The sequence below is a fragment of the Oncorhynchus gorbuscha genome, linkage group LG03 (genome assembly GCF_021184085.1).
Source record: "Oncorhynchus gorbuscha isolate QuinsamMale2020 ecotype Even-year linkage group LG03, OgorEven_v1.0, whole genome shotgun sequence".
Classification (NCBI taxonomy): domain Eukaryota; kingdom Metazoa; phylum Chordata; class Actinopteri; order Salmoniformes; family Salmonidae; genus Oncorhynchus; species Oncorhynchus gorbuscha.
In genome coordinates, this window is record NC_060175.1 from 23,453,688 (window position 1) to 23,475,698 (window position 22,011).

The following is a 22,011-nucleotide window of genomic DNA, read 5'->3' on the forward strand; positions in this document are numbered from 1 at the left end:
TGTGGGGTAAATGAGGTAGCATGAAGAACCATCAGCTTGACCAACAGTAGTGTTTTAGGATCCATGTTTTGCATTGAATTTGCAGTGATAAAGTATTCATAAGAACTTGGGTGCCCTTTCTATACTGTGACCAAAATGTATGAGTGTGTGAATAAGCTAAATGTACAGACAACAGGACTAATGATTAAGCCTTTTCTATAATGAATTGTGGGTCAGCATGCTTGTGTATGAGTAAATGAGAGATCCTGCATGTGTTTGTGTGTCAGCATGCTTGTGTATGAGTAAATGAGAGATCCTGCATGTGTTTGTGTGTCAGCATGCTTGTGTATGAGTAAATGAGAGATCCTGCATGTGTTTGTGTGTCAGCATGCTTGTGTATGAGTAAATGAGAGATCCTGCATGTGTTTGTGTGTCAGCATGCTTGTGTATGAGTAAATGAGAGATCCTGCTTGTGTATGAGTAAATGAGAGATCCTGCATGTGTTTGTGTGTCAGCATGCTTGTGTATGAGTAAATGAGAGATCCTGCATGTGTTTGTGTGTCAGCACATCATTCCAACACACAGATTCATATCACTCAGATCTAGATAACAGAGGGAGGAGCATAGGTCACTCCTCGACCTCCTACACAGGTTGCACTGTACACCTCTGGCAGGAAGCCAGCTCCTGTGAATGTCTCTTTGTTCATCAGATTAGTAAACCAAGATGACAGCTGATTATACTAACAGTGAGGTGTGTTGTTTTAGTTATGGCTAGAGCCAGCCACCCTATCAGCCACAAGCACAACAGATGAGAGGTCTTATGACATCAACCAACCCAATCAAAAACATTTTTGTTGTTTATGAGACCCACCTAATGCTTTTAGGCCACCAAGTCAACAAAACCACTGTTAAGTCAGCAAGTAGTCAAAGTATCCTGAAATTGTAATCTGAAGGGAATTCTCCCCAACCCACCAGTCCCAACGCACTATTTATGAAACACTAGTCTGGCATCACTTAGCTGAAGGAGGTGATTATAGGCTATAAGGGGGTTTCACTGAGTGTTTGACTTCAGGGAGTTTGTGTGTGAGATGAGTGTGTTTTGGTGCTAGGCCTTGAGATGTGTGTGTGTAGTTGTGTGTGTTGGTACTAGGCGTAGGCCCTATTCTCCTTTCAGACAGGATGCAGCCAAGGCCGTTCTAACACGTGTCAGTAATCACAAGAACTACAGGAAGCGAGGGAGCACGGAGAGCAGGGAGGACCACAATAAAGTAGGTTCTCCTCTCTCTCTGGCTCTTCTCTATATTTCTCCTAACCTCCTCTTACGTGTCTTTCTTTGTACCTCTCCTCAGTTCTCCTGTCTCAAATCTCTATTTACAGTTTCACCTCTCACTCTCCCTTTACACCAACTCCTTTGCCTCTGCTCTCTCACTGCAGCTGTTGGTCCCGATGAGGCGTTATGTCACAGCCGCCCCTGCCAATCAGGTGCTGTTGTCGAGGGAGAACGGAGCAGCAAAGCAGAGGAAAGGAAGTAGGAAGGGTTTGGTGTGTCCTGTGGTCTGCCTGGTGTAGATTATGGGTGTGTTCCTCTGCCCAGACGTAGCTGACGCATTACAGATCTAACTACACCTGGCAAGGTACTGTACATATCAGATAACCACAACATATGTTATAGCAATCTGTCTGACGATGACGTGGCATCCGACCATTGGTTGATGCATGTAAAGTCTGAGCAGGGGAATGTGACCAAAACACGGTTGTTAAAGGCTCTCCTCCTTCTGAACAGCGATGAGATCCAGATCACCATACCTCCGTGTTTAGTTCATTTTCTTGGCCTGAACAACAACCACCACGAGTTGTGATAAAGGGGGGACTAGTTGGAGTGTGGCGGTGCTGGAATGCACTGATCCTGGGGATGAGAGAGGGCTGCTTTGCCATCTGCCCCTTTGTGTGAGAGGCTGGAGGGTGCAGAGAGGGGGTGGGCACAACAAGTGGCAACCCATAACAAATGAGAAAGGTGGAGACAGCTAGTGGTGGAATGCAAAGATTCAATGGTGACCACATGTTTTGTCTCCCATTTGTTTTATTCCCAGGTTATTTTTCCACCCTTTTTTCTTTAGCCATGATTGGAGTTGTTTCATTAAAACATGCATGAATGAGTGAATTATCATTGAAGACTCACCTGTCTCTCCTGTTTCCTTGACCTATTATTACATTAAGATGCACTGTTTGTACAGTGACGTTTTATGGTGTTACTGTCTTTGTCTTGTTAAAAAAATACTTTTAAACACGCACATTATGCTGTGAACAAAACATTGCATAGGAGAAACTTAAACAAAGACAAGAAGCTAATATTTATGAAAGAAGGAAAACACCATAGCTGACAGGTCTTTCTCAAAAACATTTTCTTGGTTGAGGGGTATTTTAGGTGCGAGTCTGCCCTCTGGTGGTGAAGACAATCAGAAATAATATCATCCAGAAAAGCATTGTGAGAGACACACAGCAACGGTAAAGCTATTTATTGACAAATGTACACCTCGGCAACGTCAGCATAGATCCAGATACACGTTGCAGCTTGACACCGCTGATTTTGGGCTCTGTAGTTTTGCAGTTCATTTCTTCAATGACGTAGACAAGGCCAACTTTTAGCTCCTCAGACAGACAGTCTACCTCTGAACAGTTTCACAAGTGTTTCAGTTGAAAGAATCCATCTGTTTAAGAGCACTCTACTCTTCAAACCAAAACTTCAGAGTAGACGCAGAAGTACACAGTACTGGAAAACTCACTGCAATCAGACAAATACAAAACCAAAGTTCTTGTATCATGATATGCCAATTTGAAGAACGTATAAAAGCGTCTGCTATCACAATATGCCTATTTAGCAGACACTTATCTGTTCTTGTATCACGATATGCCCATTTAGCAGACACTTATCCATTATTGTATCACGATATGCCCATTTAGCAGACACTTATCCATTATTGTAGCATGATATGCCCATTTAGCAGACGCTTTTATCCATTATTGTATCATGATATGCCCATTTAGCAGACGCTTCTATCCATTATTGTATCACGATATGCCATTTAGCAGACGCTTTTATCCATTATTGTATCACGATATGCCATTTAGCAGACGCTTTTATCCATTATTGTATCACGATATGCCATTTAGCAGACGCTTTCATCCATTACTGTATCACGATATGCCATTTAGCAGACGCTTTTATCCATTATTGTATCACGATATGCCATTTAGCAGACACTTTTATCCATTATTATGCCATTTAGCAGACGCTTTTATCCATTATTGTATCACGATATGCCATTTAGCAGACGCTTTTATCCATTATTGTATCACGATATGCCATTTAGCAGACGCTTTCATCCATTATTGTATCACGATATGCCATTTAGCAGACGCTTTTATCCATTATTGTAGCATGATATGCCATTTAGCAGACGCTTTTATCCATTATTGTAACATGATATGCCATTTAGCAGACGCTTTTATCCATTATTGTATCATGATTATGAAGACTAGAGGTAAAATCAAACTGGAGCTAGCTTTAGTGCAGGTGCTGCTTCTCAGAAGCAGCAGGATGAGTATGCTACTGTATTGTGGCTAAAACAAACAAAGAAAGATCAATCTGCTCATGCTCACATCTGAACATTCTAAAGCCAGTCTCCATGACAACAGCTTCTCGGAGTCTCTCTCTGATTGGTTCCGAGATAGGAGTTCTGCTCACTCTGTGCCTGTTGCAGGAGACAGGGCTCCAGGAGTGCTGTGGAGCTGGTTGGCGCTAAGCAGGTACCGTGTCGTACCCAGGGAAAGATGCTCTGTTTGGGGGAGGTAGGTGTGTCTCAGCAGATCCCCTCATGTGTCCTCGTCCTGAACCAGCCCTCCCTGCTGGATGGCAGCTGTCGCCATGCTGATGGCCTCCTCCAACGTCTGCTGCTCCTCCAGCTACACACACACACAATTAACAAATCAGTGTAATGCTCAGTGTCACTTACAGGTTGTCAATCTTGGTGTGTGTACTCTATACTGACCTGAACAGCAATCTGGGTGCCGTTAGCCGTGGCCAGCAGTGCGACCTGCTGGTAGTGAGGGCCGGAGCCCTGCAAGCCGCCTGTCATAATACCCTCCGATGTCACTATGGCAACCTGAAGAGGAAAGACAAACCACCAATAACATGATGATCCACTTTACAGGACAAACATTGACATGCAAGAACAAATACTGATTCACACAGATAGCTTTAGTGTGGGCCAAGATGTGTGTGCAACATACCGGCTGCAACTCCTTGCCCTCCCCTGTAACCATGGTGATGTGGTGGTGTCCCATGGCGGCCATGTCTGTCTGGTGGGTCGGCAGGGAAATGGTTGTGCCGTCCTGCGTTACCATGGTGATGGCCGTGCTGAGTGCCTGTAGGTCCTCTGTCGACAGACCCACCTGCCAGAACAGAACCAATCAAACTGAAGGACAGAGAACCAACCGTTTTTTATAATACAGTAAAGCCCTGATAAATGCAACAGCTTGAGGTTGTCTTGACAGCATGTGCTAAACCGAAGCATGCTGCAATCAAATGAATGGGAATGGAAAACTATTGCATGTTTCAGGAGTTGACTGCATCCACAAGTCTTTGGTGGGACAGCTGAGAGCTTATGCTATTTTCTATCTATATCACAAGCTGAATTACTAGATAGGAAATTATTAACTACCTGAGAACCAATGATAACCTGGGAATCCGACCCATCCTCTTTCTGCTCCGCCCCCTCCAGGAAGGAGGCCTGTGATTGGTCATCCACCGCTTCTGCAACAGAGACAGAGGCAGCCAATGAATTAATGAATACTGTTCAGACCTTCTGTCCTCAGCTGGTGTTTGTTACAGGAGTGTGTGTGTGTACCTTCCCCGTCCTCTGTGGCCTCAAAGTCTCCGTGCGTGGTGCGTTTGTGCATGGCCAGCGTGGAGGTCTGTCTGTAAGTTTTGCCACAGTGGTTGCAGGTGTAAGGTTTGCAGTGTGTGTGAACCACATGGTGCTTGTACAGGCTGGAGTACTCTGTAAATCGCTTCCCACAACCAGGGACTGTACACAGGTAGGGCTTCTCCCCTAGAGGAGAGAGAGAGATAGAGAGGGAGGGAGGGAAAAAGAGTGGAGCACTTAGTTAATGTTAATTTTAACCGGGTGGTTCGAGCCCTGAATGCTGATTGGCTGACAGCTGTGGTATATCAGACCGTACACCACGGGAATGACAAAACATGTATTTCTACTGCTATAATTACGTTGGTAATCAGTTTATAATACCAGTAAGGCACCTGGGGGTATGTGGTATATGCTGTATCCAGGCACTCTGCGTTGCGTGGTACATAAGAACAGCCCTTAGCTGTGGTATATTGGCCATATACCACACCTCCTCGAGCCTTATTGCTTAAGTATCTAACAAAGCAGTAATGTAACCTCTCACCTGTGTGTACTCTCATATGATTTAAGTAGTGTGTGTGTCTTACCTGTGTGTATTCTCATATGATTTAAGTAGTGTGTGTGTCTTACCTGTGTGTATTCTCATATGATTTAAGTAGTGTGTGTGTCTTACCTGTGTGTATTCTCATATGATTTAAGTAGTGTGTGTGTCTTACCTGTGTGTATTCTCATATAATTTAAGTAGTGTGTGTGTCTTATCTGTGTGTACTCTCATATGATTTAAGTAGTGTGTGTGTCTTACCTGTGTGTATTCTCATATGATTTAAGTAGTGTGTGTTTTACCTGTGTGTATTCTCATAATTTAAGTAGTGTGTGTCTTACCTGTGTGTATTCTCATGATTTAAGTAGTGTGTGTCTTACCTGTGTGTATTCTCATATGATTTAAGTAGTGTGTGTGTCTTACCTGTGTGTATTCTCATATGATTTAAGTAGTGTGTGTGTCTTACCTGTGTGTATTCTCATATGATTTAAGTAGTGTGTCTTACCTGTGTGTATTCTCATATGATTTTAGTAGTGTGTGTGTGTGTCTTACCTGTGTGTATTCTCATATGATTTTAGTAGTATGTGTGTGTGTCTTACCTGTGTGTATTCTCATATGATTTAAGTAGTGTGTGTGTCTTACTAGTGTGTATTCTCATATGATTTTAGTAGTGTGTGTGTCTTACTAGTGTGTATTCTCATATGATTTAAGTAGTGTGTGTGTCTTACCTGTGTGTATTCTCATATGATTTTAGTAGTGTGTGTGTGTGTCTTACCTGTGTGTATTCTCATATGATTTAAGTAGTGTGTGTGTCTTACTAGTGTGTATTCTCATATGATTTTAGTAGTGTGTGTGTCTTACTAGTGTGTATTCTCATATGATTTAAGTAGTGTGTCTTACCTGTGTGTATTCTCATATGATTTAAGTAGTGTGTCTTACCTGTGTGTATTCTCATATGATTTAAGTAGTGTGTCTTACCTGTGTGTATTCTCATATGATTTGAGTAGTGTGTGTGTCTTACCTGTGTGTATTCTCATATGATTTTAGTAGTGTGTGTGTGTCTTACCTGTGTGTATTCTCATATGATTTAAGTAGTGTGTGTATGTCTTACCTGTGTGTATTCTCATATGATTTAAGTAGTGTGTGTCTTACCTGTGTGTATTCTCATATGATTTAAGTAGTGTGTGTCTTACCTGTGTGTATTCTCATATGATTTAAGTAGTGTGTGTCTTACCTGTGTGTATTCTCATATGATTTAAGTAGTGTGTGTCTTACCTGTGTGTATTCCCATATGATTTAAGTAGTGTGTGTCTTACCTGTGTGTATTCTCATATGATTTAAGTAGTGTGTGTGTGTCTTACCTGTGTGTATTCTCATATGATTTAAGTAGTGTGTGTGTGTCTTACCTGTGTGTATTCTCATATGATTTTAGTAGTGTGATTTAAGTAGTGTCTTACCTGTGTGTATTCTCATATGATTTAAGTAGTGTGTGTCTTACCTGTGTGTATTCTCATATGATTTAAGTAGTGTGTGTGTCTTACTAGTGTGTATTCTCATATGATTTAAGTAGTGTGTGTGTCTTACTAGTGTGTATTCTCATATGATTTTAGTAGTGTGTGTGTCTTACTAGTGTGTATTCTCATATGATTTAAGCAGTGTGTGTGTCTTACTAGTGTGTGCTCATATGATTTCAGTAGTGTGTTTCTTACCCGTGTGTATTCTCATATGATTTTAGTAGTGTGTCTTACCTGTGTGTATTCTCATATGATTTAAGTAGTGTGTCTTACCTGTGTGTATTCTCATATGATTTAAGTTTTTAGTAGTGTGTGTGTGTGTGTCTTACCTGTGTGTATTCTCATATAATTTAAGTAGTGTGTGTGTCTTACCTGTGTGTACTCTCATATAATTTAAGTAGTGTGTGTGTCTTACCTGTGTGTACTCTCATATGATTTAAGTAGTGTGTGTGTCTTACCTGTGTGTATTCTCATATGATTTAAGTAGTGTGTGTCTTACCTGTGTGTATTCTCATATGATTTAAGTAGTGTGTGTGTCTTACCTGTGTGTATTCTCATATGATTTTAGTAGTGTGTGTGTGTGTCTTACCTGTGTGTATTCTCATATGATTTTAGTAGTGTGTGTGTGTGTCTTACCTGTGTGTATTCTCATATGATTTAAGTAGTGTGTGTGTCTTACTAGTGTGTATTCTCATATGATTTAAGTAGTGTGTGTGTCTTACTAGTGTGTATTCTCATATGATTTAAGTAGTGTGTGTGTCTTACCTGTGTGTATTCTCATATGATTTTAGTAGTGTGTGTGTGTCTTACCTGTGTGTATTCTCATATGATTTAAGTAGTGTGTGTGTCTTACTAGTGTGTATTCTCATATGATTTTAGTAGTGTGTGTGTCTTACTGTGTGTCTTACTTACCTGTGTGTATTCTCATATGATTTAAGTAGTAGTGTGTCTTACCTGTGTGTATTCTCATATGATTTAAGTAGTGTGTCTTACCTGTGTGTATTCTCATATGATTTAAGTAGTGTGTCTTACCTGTGTGTATTCTCATATGATTTTAGTAGTGTGTGTGTGTCTTACCTGTGTGTATTCTCATATGATTTAAGTAGTGTGTGTGTGTCTTACCTGTGTGTATTCTCATATGATTTAAGTAGTGTGTGTCTTACCTGTGTGTATTCTCATATGATTTAAGTAGTGTGTGTCTTACCTGTGTGTATTCTCATATGATTTAAGTAGTGTGTGTCTTACCTGTGTGTATTCTCATATGATTTAAGTAGTGTGTGTCTTACCTGTGTGTATTCTCATATGATTTAAGTAGTGTGTGTCTTACCTGTGTGTATTCTCATATGATTTAAGTAGTGTGTGTGTGTCTTACCTGTGTGTATTCTCATATGATTTAGTAGTGTGTGTGTGTCTTACTTGTGTATTCTCATGATTTGTATTCTCATATGATTTAATAGTGTGTGTCTTACCTGTGTGTATTCTCATATGATTTAAGTAGTGTGTGTGTCTTACTAGTGTGTATTCTCATATGATTTAAGTAGTGTGTGTGTCTTACTAGTGTGTATTCTCATATGATTTTAGTAGTGTGTGTGTCTTACTAGTGTGTATTCTCATATGATTTAAGCAGTGTGTGTGTCTTACTAGTGTGTGCTCATATGATTTCAGTAGTTTTAGTAGTGTGTCTTACCTGTGTGTATTCTCATATGATTTAAGTAGTGTGTCTTACCTGTGTGTATTCTCATATGATTTAAGTGTGTGTGTCTTACCTGTGTGTATTCTCATATGATTTTAGTAGTGTGTGTGTCTTACCTGTGTGTATTCTCATATATGTTTTAGTAGTGTGTGTGTGTGTCTTACCTGTGTGTATTCTCATATAATTTAAGTAGTGTGTGTGTCTTACCTGTGTGTACTCTCATATGATTTAAGTAGTGTGTGTGTCTTACCTGTGTGTATTCTCATATGATTTAAGTAGTGTGTGTCTTACCTGTGTGTATTCTCATGATTTAAGTAGTGTGTGTCTTACCTGTGTGTATTCTCATATGATTTGAGTAGATTTTACCTGTGTGTATTTGAGTAGTGTGTGTGTGTCTTACCTGTGTGTATTCTCATATGATTTTAGTAGTGTGTGTGTGTCTTACCTGTGTGTATTCTCATATGATTTAAGTAGTGTGTGTTTTACCTGTGTGTATTCTCATATGATTTAAGTAGTGTGTGTCTTACCTGTGTGTATTCCCATGACTTAAGTAGTGGTGTGTGTCTTACCTGTGTGTATTCTCATTTTAAGATTTACCTGTGTGTATTCTCATATGTTTAAGTGTGTGTCTTACCTGTGTGTATTCTCATATGATTTAAGTAGTGTGTCTTACCTGTGTGTATTCTCATATGATTTAAGTAGTGTGTCTTACCTGTGTGTATTCTCATATGATTTAAGTAGTGTGTCTTACCTGTGTGTATTCTCATATGATTTAAGTAGTGTGTCTTACCTGTGTGTATTCTCATATGATTTAAGTAGTGTGTGTGTCTTACCTGTGTGTATTCTCATATGATTTAAGTAGTGTGTCTTACCTGTGTGTATTCTCATATGATTTAAGTAGTGTGTCTTACCTGTGTGTATTCTCATATGATTTAAGTAGTGTGTCTTACCTGTGTGTATTCTTTAAGTAGTGTTTACCTGTGTGTATTCTCATATGATTTGAGTAGTGTGTGTGTCTTACCTGTGTGTATTCTCATATGATTTTAGTAGTGTGTGTGTGTCTTACCTGTTCGTATTCTCATATGATTTAAGTAGTGTGTGTGTGTCTTACCTGTGTGTATTCTCATATGATTTAAGTAGTGTGTGTCTTACCTGTGTGTATTCTCATATGATTTAAGTAGTGTGTGTCTTACCTGTGTGTATTCTCATATGATTTAAGTAGTGTGTGTCTTACCTGTGTGTATTCCCATATGATTTAAGTAGTGTGTGTCTTACCTGTGTGTATTCTCATATGATTTAAGTAGTGTGTGTCTTACCTGTGTGTATTCTCATATGATTTTAGTAGTGTGTGTGTGTCTTACCTGTGTGTATTCTCATATGATTTAAGTAGTGTGTGTCTTACCTGTGTGTATTCTCATATGATTTAAGTAGTGTGTGTGTCTTACTAGTGTGTATTCTCATATGATTTTAGTAGTGTGTGTGTCTTACTAGTGTGTATTCTCATATGATTTAAGCAGTGTGTGTGTCTTACTAGTGTGTGCTCATATGATTTCAGTAGTGTGTGTCTTACCTGTGTGTATTCTCATATGATTTAAGTAGTGTGTGTCTTACCTGTGTGTATTCTCATATGATTTAAGTAGTGTGTGTCTTACCTGTGTGTATTCTCATATGATTTAAGTAGTGTGTGTCTTACCTGTGTGTATTCCCATATGATTTAAGTAGTGTGTGTCTTACCTGTGTGTATTCTCATATGATTTAAGTAGTGTGTGTGTGTCTTACCTGTGTGTATTCTCATATGATTTTAGTAGTGTGTGTGTGTCTTACCTGTGTGTATTCTCATATGATTTAAGTAGTGTGTGTGTGTCTTACCTGTGTGTATTCTCATATGATTTAAGTAGTGTGTGTCTTACCTGTGTGTATTCTCATATGATTTAAGTAGTGTGTGTGTCTTACTAGTGTGTATTCTCATATGATTTAAGTAGTGTGTGTGTCTTACTAGTGTGTATTCTCATATGATTTTAGTAGTGTGTGTGTCTTACTAGTGTGTATTCTCATATGATTTAAGCAGTGTGTGTGTCTTACTAGTGTGTGCTCATATGATTTCAGTAGTGTGTTTCTTACCCGTGTGTATTCTCATATGATTTTAGTAGTGTGTCTTACCTGTGTGTATTCTCATATGATTTAAGTAGTGTGTCTTACCTGTGTGTATTCTCATATGATTTTAGTAGTGTGTGTGTCTTACCTGTGTGTATTCTCATATATGTTTTAGTAGTGTGTGTGTGTGTGTCTTACCTGTGTGTATTCTCATATAATTTAAGTAGTGTGTGTGTCTTACCTGTGTGTACTCATATGATTTAAGTAGTGTGTGTGTCTTACCTGTGTGTATTCTCATATGATTTAAGTAGTGTGTGTTTTACCTGTGTGTATTCTCATATGATTTAAGTAGTGTGTGTCTTACCTGTGTGTATTCTCATGATTTAAGTAGTGTGTGTCTTACCTGTGTGTATTCTCATGATTTAAGTAGTGTGTGTCTTACCTGTGTGTATTCTCATATGATTTAAGTAGTGTATGTGTCTTACCTGTGTGTATTCTCATATGATTTGAGTAGTGTGTGTGTGTGTCTTACCTGTGTGTATTCTCATATGATTTTAGTAGTGTGTGTGTGTCTTACCTGTGTGTATTCTCATATGATTTAAGTAGTGTGTGTCTTACCTGTGTGTATTCTCATATGATTTAAGTAGTGTGTGTCTTACCTGTGTGTATTCCCATGACTTAAGTAGTGTGTGTGTGTCTTACCTGTGTGTATTCTCATATGATTTAAGTAGTGTGTGTCTTACCTGTGTGTATTCTCATATGATTTAAGTAGTGTGTCTTACCTGTGTGTATTCTCATATGATTTAAGTAGTGTGTCTTACCTGTGTGTATTCTCATATGATTTAAGTAGTGTGTCTTACCTGTGTGTATTCTCATATGATTTAAGTAGTGTGTCTTACCTGTGTGTATTCTCATATGATTTAAGTAGTGTGTCTTACCTGTGTGTATTCTCATATGATTTAAGTAGTGTGTCTTACCTGTGTGTATTCTCATATGATTTAAGTAGTGTGTCTTACCTGTGTGTATTCTCATATGATTTAAGTAGTGTGTCTTACCTGTGTGTATTCTCATATGATTTAAGTAGTGTGTGTGTCTTACCTGTGTGTATTCTCATATGATTTAAGTAGTGTGTCTTACCTGTGTGTATTCCCATTTGATTTAAGTAGTGTGTGTCTTACCTGTGTGTATTCTCATATGATTTAAGTAGTGTGTGTCTTACCTGTGTGTATTCTCATATGATTTTAGTAGTGTGTGTGTGTCTTACCTGTGTGTATTCTCATATGATTTAAGTAGTGTGTGTCTTACCTGTGTGTATTCTCATATGATTTAAGTAGTGTGTGTGTCTTACTAGTGTGTATTCTCATATGATTTTAGTAGTGTGTGTGTCTTACTAGTGTGTATTCTCATATGATTTAAGCAGTGTGTGTGTCTTACTAGTGTGTGCTCATATGATTTCAGTAGTGTGTGTCTTACCTGTGTGTATTCTCATATGATTTAAGTAGTGTGTGTCTTACCTGTGTGTATTCTCATATGATTTAAGTAGTGTGTGTCTTACCTGTGTGTATTCCCATATGATTTAAGTAGTGCGTGTGTCTTAGCTGTGGGTATTCTCATGATTTTAGTTGTGTGTGTGTGTCTTACTAGTGTGTACTCATGATTTCAGTAGTGTGTGTGTGTTTCTTACCTGTGTGTATTCTCATATGATTTTAGTAGTGTGTGTGTCTTACTAGTGTGTACTCTCATATGATTTTAGTAGTGTGTGTGTCTTACCTGTGTGTATTCTCATATATGTTTTAGTAGTGTGTGTGTGTGTGTGTGTGTGTGTGTGTGTGTGTGTGTGTGTGTGTGTGTGTGTGTGTGTGTGTGTGTGTGTGTGTGTGTTTCTTACCTGTGTGTATTCTCATATGATTTTAGTAGTGTGTGTGTCTTACTAGTGTGTACTCTCATATGATTTTAGTAGTGTGTGTGTCTTACCTGTGTGTATTCTCATATATGTTTTAGTAGTGTGTGTGTGTGTGTGTGTGTGTGTGTGTGTGTGTGTGTGTGTGTGTGTGTGTGTGTGTGTGTGTGTGTGCTTACCTGTGTGTATTCTCATATGATTTTAGTAGTGTGTGTGTGTCTTACTAGTGTGTACTCTCATATGATTTTAGTAGTGTGTGTGTGTCTTACTAGTGTGTACTCTCATATGATTTTAGTAGTGTGTGTGTGTTTCTTACCTGTGTGTATTCTCATGTGGTTCTTGTAGTTGGTAGCACTGGCAAAGCCTCGTCCACAGGATGGTTCAGGGCACATGTAGGGGCGTTCTCCTGTGTGTGTTCTGATGTGGACTTTTCTGATGTTAGAGGTGGTGAAGGAACGACCACAACCTTCAAACGGACACTTAAACGGCTTCTCACCTGATAGAAGGAGAAGTGTCAGGGGAAGATATGAAGAGAAGGAATGAAAGACAAAAGAGGGAGACGAGTGGGATATTAGATATGGGGACAGAGCACCTACAGCCCTAGAACACACCTAAACACTGTCCCATCGAACAAAGAGGGCGGGGAACAAGGAGGGAGAGAAAGAGTGTAAGAGGATTAGACAGGGTGGAGAAATACAGAGATGAGGAGACTGAAGAAAAGAGAAAATTACAGTAAGAGGAAAAGTAGTGGTGGGGGAAAGTGTGTTTGTGTCCGGGCCCTACCACCCGTCCCTGTCCGGGTCCTACCTACCACCCGTCCCTGTCCGGGTCCTACCTACCACCCGTCCCTGTCCGGGTCCTACCACCCGTCCCTGTCCGGGTCCTACTACCCGTCCGGGTCCTACCACCCGTCCCCGTCCGGGTCCTACCACCCGTCCCCGTCCGGGTCCTACCACCCGTCCCCGTCCGGGTCCTACCACCCGTCCCCGTCCGGGTCCTACCACCCGTCCCCGTCCGGGTCCTACCACCTGTCCGTGTCGCCTACTACCCGTCCGTGTCCTACCTGTGTGTGTCCGTGTCCTACTACCCGTCCGTGTCGCCTACTACCCGTCCGTGTCCTACCTGTGTGTGTGTCCGTGTCCTACCTGTGTGTGTGTCCGTGTTCTACTACCCGTCCGTGTCGCCTACTACCCCTCCGTGTCCTACTACCTGTGTGTGTGTGTGTGTCCTACTACCTGTGTGTATGTGTGTGTGTCCTACTACCTGTGTGTATGTGTGTGTGTCCTACTACCTGTGTGTATGTGTGTGTGTCCTACTACCTGTGTGTATGTGTGTGTGTCCTACTACCTGTGTGTATGTGTGTGTGTCCTACTACCTGTGTGTATGTGTGTGTGTCCTACTACCTGTGTGTATGTGTGTGTGTCCTACTACCTGTGTGTATGTGTGCGTGTCCTACTACCTGTGTGTATGTGTGCGTGTCCTACTACCTGTGTGTATGTGTGCGTGTCCTACTACCTGTGTGTGTGTGCGTGTCCTACTACCTGTGTGTGTGTGCGTGTCCTACTACCTGTGTGTGTGTGCGTGTCCTACTACCTGTGTGTGTGTGCGTGTCCTACTACCTGTGTGTGTGTGCGTGTCCTACTACCTGTGTGTGTGTGTGTCCTACTACCTGTGTGTGTGTGTCCTACTACCTGTGTGTGTGTGTGTCCTACTACCTGTGTGTGTGTGTGTCCTACTACCTGTGTGTGTGTGTGTGTGTGTGTGTCCTACTACCTGTGTGTGTGTGTGTCCTACTACCTGTGTGTGTCCTACTACCTGTGTGTGTGTGTGTGTGTCCTACTACCTGTGTGTGTGTGTGTGTGTCCTACTACCTGTGTGTGTGTGTGTGTGTGTGTGTGTGTGTGTCTACTACCTGTGTGTGTGTGTGTGTGTCCTACTACCTGTGTGTGTGTGTGTGTGTCCTACTACCTGTGTGTGTGTGTGTGTGTCCTACTACCTGTGTGTGTGTGTGTGTGTCCTACTACCTGTGTGTGTGTGTGTGTGTCCTACTACCTGTGTGTGTGTGTCCTACTACCTGTGTGTGTGTGTGTCCTACTACCTGTGTGTGTGTGTGTGTGTCCTACTACCTGTGTGTGTGTGTCCTACTACCTGTGTGTGTGTGTGTCCTACTACCTGTGTGTGTGTGTGTGTGTGTCCTACTACCTGTGTGTGTGTGTGTGTGTCCTACTACCTGTGTGTGTGTGTGTGTGTCCTACTACCTGTGTGTGTGTGTGTGTGTCCTACTACCTGTGTGTGTGTGTGTGTGTCCTACTACCTGTGTGTGTGTGTGTGTCCTACTACCTGTGTGTGTGTGTGTCCTACTACCTGTGTGTGTGTGTGTGTGTCCTACTACCTGTGTGTGTGTGTCCTACTACCTGTGTGTGTGTGTGTGTGTGTGTGTGTGTGTGTGTGTGTGTGTGTGTGTGTGTGTGTGTGTGTGTGTGTGTGTGTGTGTCCTACTACCTGTGTGTGTGTGTGTGTGTCCTACTACCTGTGTGTGTACGGACATGCTTCTGGAGGTCTCCGGAGGTTTTGAAGGCCTTGAAGCACATGTCTTCAGGACACTTGTATGGTTTCTCTCCAGTGTGTGTCCGTAGGTGACTCTTCAGGCCGTAACCTGTAGCAAACGCCTTTCCACACGTCAACACATCACACCTGTATGGCCGGACACCTGTGTGAGCCCTCTCATGCACCTGACAAGACAGGGTCAATGTTAATGTCACATGAATATATTCTCAAGTGGGAACAAATGTGTGTACAGTGGCAAGAAAAAGTATGTGAACCCTTTGAAACTACCTGGATGTCTACATAAAATGGTCACAACAGACAGTCTGCTTAAACTCACACACAAATTATTGTATTTGTCTTGTCTATATTAAATACATAATTTAAACATTTACAGTGTAGGTTGGAAAATGTATATGAACCCCTAGGCTAATGACTTCTCCAAAAGCTAATTGGAGTCAGGAGTCAGCTAACCTGGAGTCAAATTAATGAGACGAGATTGGAGATGTTGGTTGGAGCTGCTTTGCCCTATAAAAAAACTCACAAAATGTGAGTTTGCTATTCACAAGATGCATTGCCTGATGTGAACCATTAAGAATTGTTGCCTTGCATAAAGCTGGAAAGGGTTACAAAAGTATCTCTAAAAGTCTTGATGGTCATCAGTCCACAGTAAGACAAAGTGTCTATAAATGGAGAAAGTTCAGCACTGTTGCTACTCTCCCTAGGAGTGGCCGTCCTGCAAAGATGACTGCAAGAACACAGCGCAGAATTCTCAATGAGGTTAAGAAAAATCCTAGAATGTCAGCTAAAGACTTTTCTGGAACATGATAACATCTTTGTTGATGAGTCCACGATACGGAAAACACTCAACAAGAATGGTGTTCATGGGAGGACACTACAGAAGAAGCAACTGCTGTTTAAAGAAAAATTGCTGCACATCTGAAGTTTGCAAAAGTGCACCTGGATGTTCCACAGCACTTCTGGCAAAAATATTCTGTGGACAGATGAAACTACAGCTGAGTTGTTTGGAAAGAACACACAACACTCTGTGTGGAGGAAGAAAAGGCACAGCATACCAACATCTCATCCCAACTATAAAGTATGGTGGAGGGAGCATCATGGTTTGGGGCTGCTTTGCTGCCTCAGGGCCTGGACAGCTTGCGATCCCTTTTCTGTCCATGAATTCCCAAGTTTATCAAGACATTTTGCAGGAGAATGTTAGGCTATCTGTCCGCCAATTGAAGCTCAAGACAAGTTGGGTGATGCAACAGGACAACGACCCAAAACACAGAAGTAAATCAACAACAGAATGGATTCAACAGAAGAAAATACACCTCCTGGAGTGGCCCAGTCAGAGTCCTGACCTCAACCCGATTGAGATGCTGTGGCATGACCTCAAGAGAGCAGTTCACACCAGACATCCCAAGAATATTGCTGAACTGAAACAGTTTTGTACAGAGGAATGGTCCAAAATTCCTCCTGACCTCTGTGTAGGTCTGATCCGCAACTCCAGAAAACGTTTGGTTGAGGTTATTGCTGCCAAAGGATTTTGCACTGTGAATGTTCACACTGTGTGTTCAATAAAGATAATTGTGTGAGTGTTATTAGTTTAAGCAGACTGTGTTTGTCTATTGTTGTGACCTAGACAAAGATCAGATCAAATTTTATGACCAGTTTATGCAGAAATCCAGGTATTTCCAAAGGCTTCACATACTTTTTCTTGCCACTGTATGTGTGTGGTATCTTAAGGTGGGGTACTGTGGTCCGAGGGTCAGTGTGTGCTGTAGAGGGTGTATGTGTGTGGTATCTTAAGGTGGGGTACTGTGGTCCGAGGGTCAGTGTGTGCTGTAGAGGGTGTATGTGTGTGGTATCTTAAGGTGGGGTACTGTGGTCCGAGGGTCAGTGTGTGCTGTAGAGGGTGTATGTGTGTGGTATCTTAAGGTGGGGTACTGTGGTCCGAGGGTCAGTGTGTGCTGTAGAGGGTGTATGTGTGTGGTATCTTAAGGTGGGGTACTGTGGTCCGAGGGTCAGTGTGTGCTGTAGAGGGTGTATGTGTGTGGTATCTTAAGGTGGGGTACTGTGGTCCGAGGGTCAGTGTGTGCTGTAGAGGGTGTATGTGTGTGGTATCTTAAGGTGGGGTACTGTGGTCCGAGGGTCAGTGTGTGCTGTAGAGGGTGTATGTGTGTGGTATCTTAAGGTGGGGTACTGTGGTCAGAGGGTCAGTGTGTGCTCTAGAGGGTGTGTGTGTGGTACCTTGAGGTGGTGTGCTGTGGTGTAGAGACGTCCACAGCCCTCGTAGTCACAGCGGAATGTCTTCTCAGCCGTCTGCTGACCCTTAGGGGAACCCCACGACCCCATCACCTGTACAATAGGCTCTATGTCCTGCAGTCCATTGGTACTGCTCATGGTCTCATCCACCTCCACCTCAGACCCCGTCATCTGGGGAGAAAACAGGGGAGAACAGTGTTTGAGAGCATTATATTGATTAAAAGTACAACATGACTTATTCCACCAGAAGTAGAACTGCATAGTATCTGTGAGAGAGAAAGACACATGGGGGGGGGACTGAGCGTTCAAGAAAAATAACTGACAGGAAACCGTGAGTGACAGAACACATGAGTGATACAACAGCAGGAAAAGAGCGAGACCTTGGCGTAGTTCTCCAGGGTGGTGATGGTGTCTGTGTCCACGGTGTCGTCTGTAGCTAGCTCCTCCAGGCCACCCCCTGGCTGCAAAGTCAGGATGGTGCTGCCAGTCTGCAGGCCCGAGGGGTGGTGGATGTACGCCGTGCTGCCATCCTCCAGCTGCACCGCCTCCACCGCACTGGGATCATACCCGTCTGCAGGGGTAAGAGGTTAGATGGTCCTCTTTGAAAATGTTTGAGATGACTTCCCTTCCATCCTTTGCAGAAGTAATAATAACTGATGTGTGGCTGGATAATGATAAAACAAGATGATGATGACCACCCTATTGCTTCAACAAGCCAACCTTTCCTAGAGTGGTGAATACAGCATCTGGTTAGATGCTAATATACCTTTGGGTGTGTGGTGGATGTATGCCGTGGTCCCGTCCTCCAGCTGCACTGCCTGGCCGTCCTCAAAGGGCAGGGGCTCTGGGGAGACGACAAGAAAACAGCATCAGGAGAGGTATGAGCTCACAGAACACATAAAAGTTTATTCACAAACCCTCCGGCAGACATGTTGTTCTGAGGGTGTACACTGACCTTTCTGCTGTACAGTAACCTGCTGAATGTAGGCTGTAGTACCATCCTCCAACTGAATAGTATCGCCTTCCACTAGGTTGCCATCTGATGAAATCAGTATATTGTTGATATCAGTGGCAGTCATACATACTCATACTGGTGGACATGTAAATGTTAGCTTTGAGTTGTGCATTGCAGAATTTTTTTGCAGTGTGTGAACGTGTGAGTTTGTCACCTTTGATGGCTTGTTCAATGTAGGCTGTGGAGCCATCACTGAGGGCAACAGCTTGCAATCCCAAACTCTCCATCCTTCTGCTCAGCTACAGATGCTCTTTCTGACAATAAAAGAGAGAGACAGAGACACATAGCTACTGAAACTCCATTGCCGAGACAGGCAGTTGCTATGAGCTGACACTCTCCTACTACACGCGCACACACACACACACACACACACACACACACACACACACACACACACACACACACACACACACACACACACACACACACACACACACACACACACACACACACACACACACACACAATGGAGGATCCCCAGCAATCCTGTGTACTGCTGCATTGTGTTGTTTATTATGTAGCTACTGTCCTAACATCTTGCTCTGTAGCAAGGTTATATTCCCTGGGTCAGCTGATGTGACCTCAATGCAGTGATGATGACCTAGGGGTTGTGTGGTAGCTTGACACCTCAATGAAGAGAAAGGGAGGTGAGTGATGTGTTCCCAAAACGTGGCTGGCCTAGACACTCAGGTGCATACACTATTATGTGTATGCACCTAGGATAGGTTGAAGATGAGTCTATGGGTGGGGGGGGGGGGGGGGGGGATTTATTTTACTGTCAATGGACATAGCTATCTGCTTATGATCAAGTTTCTACAAGGGTTTATGGCAGTCCGGTTGTCCTGTGCTATTATTGAAAGTTTAGGTAGACACAGGTCAAGAGACACACTCTTGCCTGCATCTAGCTGGTATAGGGTGTAATCATTATCATCCAAGAGTTGCAAACGAGAGTTTCTATTTGACAAATTCAGGTATGTTTATCCCTGTTTTGTTCCGGTTAAGAATAGTTTTTCATCAGAATCGGAGGAACAAATACACCCCTGATCACAGGTAAACAGAGTACACTTTCATAGCAGCCACGTTGTATTCCTTTCTCTTCCCTTCTGGACTTTAATGCACAACACATCAGCTGTATGTGACCAGTTGAAAGCCAAACCTCTACACAGCTACTGTACATCGTTGTCACCATATTAGCTAAAGCAATGTCATAGTCAGCATAGCTAATAGAACTAACACGTTAGTAAACCCGCTACAATCATGCAGTAACGTTCACGTACAGTCAGTAAGCAGTTACACAGGCAGGCCCCAGTGGCAATAAATTAGTAACACCAAAAGCTTACCTTGAGTTGGAAGAGTTCCAGTGTTGTGTTGGAAAGTCATAGCCAGCTAGCTAACATAGCATCCCTCTGTTTGAGCAGGGTGTGTCAGTAGGCTACACTAGCTAGCTGTATTTGCTAGCTAAGTAAGAGAAACTGAAAGTGCTTCTTCATTTTGAAAGAAATCAATTTGTTCAAAACTGTTCAACTATTGTCTTTCTCTCTCTGTTGTTCTGCCCCTGAACAAGGCAGTTAACCCTGTTCCCCGGCCGTCATTGAAAATAAGAATTTGTTCTTAGCTGACTTGTCTAGTTAAATAAATATATTTTTAAATGCTCCAATATCTAGTGGAAAGCCTTGTGTTATAGCAACAAAGGGGACCAACACCATATTAATGCCTGTAATTTTGGAATGAGATGTTCGACGAGCAGGTGTCCACATACATTTGCTGTATTAGTGTACACCGAGTGTGCAAAACATTAGGAACACTGGCTCTTTCCATGACAGGCTGACCAGGTGAATTCAGGGAAAAGCTATGATCCCTCATTGATGACACTTAAAATCAGTGTAGATGAAGGGGAGGAGACAGGTTAAAGTTTTTTAAAGACTTGAGACCGGTTGTGTATGTGTGCCATTCAGAGGGTGAACCTTTATTTAACTGGGCATGTCAGTTAAGAACAAATTCTTATTTACAATGACGGCCTACACTGGGCAAACCCGAACAACGCTGGGCCAATTGTGCGCAGCCCTATGGGACTCTCAATCACGGCCGGTTGTGCTACTGCCTGGATTCGAACCACGGTGTCTGTAGTGAAGCCCCTAACACTGAGATGCACTGCCTTAGATGGCTGCACCACTCAGGAGCAAAAGATTGAAGTGTCTTTAAACAGGGTGGTAATAACTTCAATACTGCTGGGTTTTTCACACTCAACAGTTTGTGTTTATCAAGAATGGTCTACCTGCCAAAGCACATCCAGCCAACTTTGGGAAGCATTGAAGTCAACATGGGCCAGCATCCCTGTGGAACGCTTTCGACACCTTGTTGAGTCCATGCCCTGATGAATTGAGGCTGTTCTGAGGGCAAAGTGGGGTGAAACTCAGTATTTGGAACGCATTCCTATGTTTTTTTCCTCCACTCAAATCACATGTTATTACTGGTGTAGCAACATGCTTTTGTTTCTAGCCCCGAAAGTGCAGTAATATCGAACAAGTACACTCAGTATATACTACAGGGATCTACACTAGAGCTAATTGTCACTGTACCGGTTTAGATGGGTTCTTTGCTGGTAATGAGAGGTTTGTGAATGGTTAAATTCGTTATTCTACAGCTGGTTACTGTAGCGGACCTAACTCCACTAAGCAGACCACACAGCTAACGTTAGCTTTCATCCGAGTCAATAATTACTGGGAATATAGTATAACAATATGCCATGAATCCTATAGTTAATTAGTCAAGAAGAAATGTGGACTCAAGTCAATTTCAAATGGCAAGCTAAGTTAACTGCTTAACCAACAGGCTAGAGGTCGAGTGACAGCTAGGCATCTAGTAAGCTAACGTCGCCATTACACTGAAAGGTAAAGTTAGCTGGCTGGCTATTGGTGCTATGGCTAGCTTTAACTTCAACAAACACATTTTCTTCGCCAACTAAGTCACATAACACCATAAATTACCCTAATAGTAAATAGCTAGCGCCACAACTTTGACTACGCTTACAATATGTTTTTTTTGACGTGACTAACTAGCTAAATAGCTAAGGCGCACGGCAGTAGAAATTACAACCAGGCCTCATTCACTACAACACGTTTGCGCTTGAATCAGACATTTGCAACGCAACCGGGTTACTCCCATCGGTAACGCCGATAATCGATCCCTAACAAAGCGTTTTCTATTTCTTGATATTTCTTCTCAAACGCTAAAGAAATCCAGAAAATCACAAGCTCTTTATTTTCCCCTCCATATCCCCCATTTTTATATCCCATCTCTCCCTCGGTTTGACAAGTTGCAGCGCAAACTGGGATTACTCACCTCCAGCAGACCGCCATGCACCAGGCACCACAGAAGCACCCGGGAACCTGAATGGTATGAAAACGAGTTGGATCATTACACCACCAGTCACCAGATTGATCTAGGGTCAGTTTTTGTCGTACTGACCTCAAAGGTGTTGTTCCCGGGGTGCGTAGGACTGGTTATATATACGTTTTAGGATCAGCAATTTCTGCAGGCT

At 42.2% G+C, this 22,011-nt stretch overlaps 1 protein-coding gene and 1 long non-coding RNA gene across 2 annotated transcripts; one reads left to right on the top strand and one right to left on the bottom strand.

The window, feature by feature from the left end:
- Positions 1 to 1,116: 1,116 nt before the first annotated feature.
- On the top strand, positions 1,117 to 2,157 carry LOC124019054. The gene is made up of 2 exons (XR_006835730.1): positions 1,117 to 1,247; positions 1,414 to 2,157. It is a non-coding gene; the product is annotated as an uncharacterized LOC124019054 (long non-coding RNA).
- Positions 2,158 to 3,367: 1,210 nt separating this feature from the next.
- Positions 3,368 to 21,937, bottom strand: znf76 (zinc finger protein 76). Its single transcript, XM_046340796.1, has 13 exons — positions 21,813 to 21,937; positions 18,625 to 18,724; positions 18,411 to 18,494; positions 18,222 to 18,299; positions 17,836 to 18,026; positions 17,441 to 17,626; positions 15,174 to 15,375; positions 12,960 to 13,139; positions 4,887 to 5,090; positions 4,701 to 4,792; positions 4,270 to 4,431; positions 4,029 to 4,142; positions 3,368 to 3,942 (listed from the first exon to the last, which is right to left on the bottom strand). The coding sequence occupies exons 2-13, from the start codon at positions 18,695 to 18,697 to the stop codon at positions 3,853 to 3,855; spliced, it is 1,656 nt and encodes a 551-aa protein (XP_046196752.1). The 5' UTR covers positions 18,698 to 18,724; positions 21,813 to 21,937; the 3' UTR covers positions 3,368 to 3,852.
- Positions 21,938 to 22,011: the final 74 nt, after the last annotated feature.

Excerpts from the sequence above, each read along its gene's own strand:
- znf76 (XM_046340796.1), bottom strand. The coding sequence starts at position 18,697 with ATGGAGAGTTTGGGATTGCAAGCTGTTGCCCTCAGTGATGGCTCCACA. Across the intron at positions 18,027-18,221 it reads CATCCACCACACACCCAAAG|ACGGGTATGATCCCAGTGCG; the intron begins GTATATTAGCAT and ends TTACCCCTGCAG. Across the intron at positions 4,143-4,269 it reads AGGGCAAGGAGTTGCAGCCG|GTTGCCATAGTGACATCGGA; the intron begins GTATGTTGCACA and ends TTTCCTCTTCAG.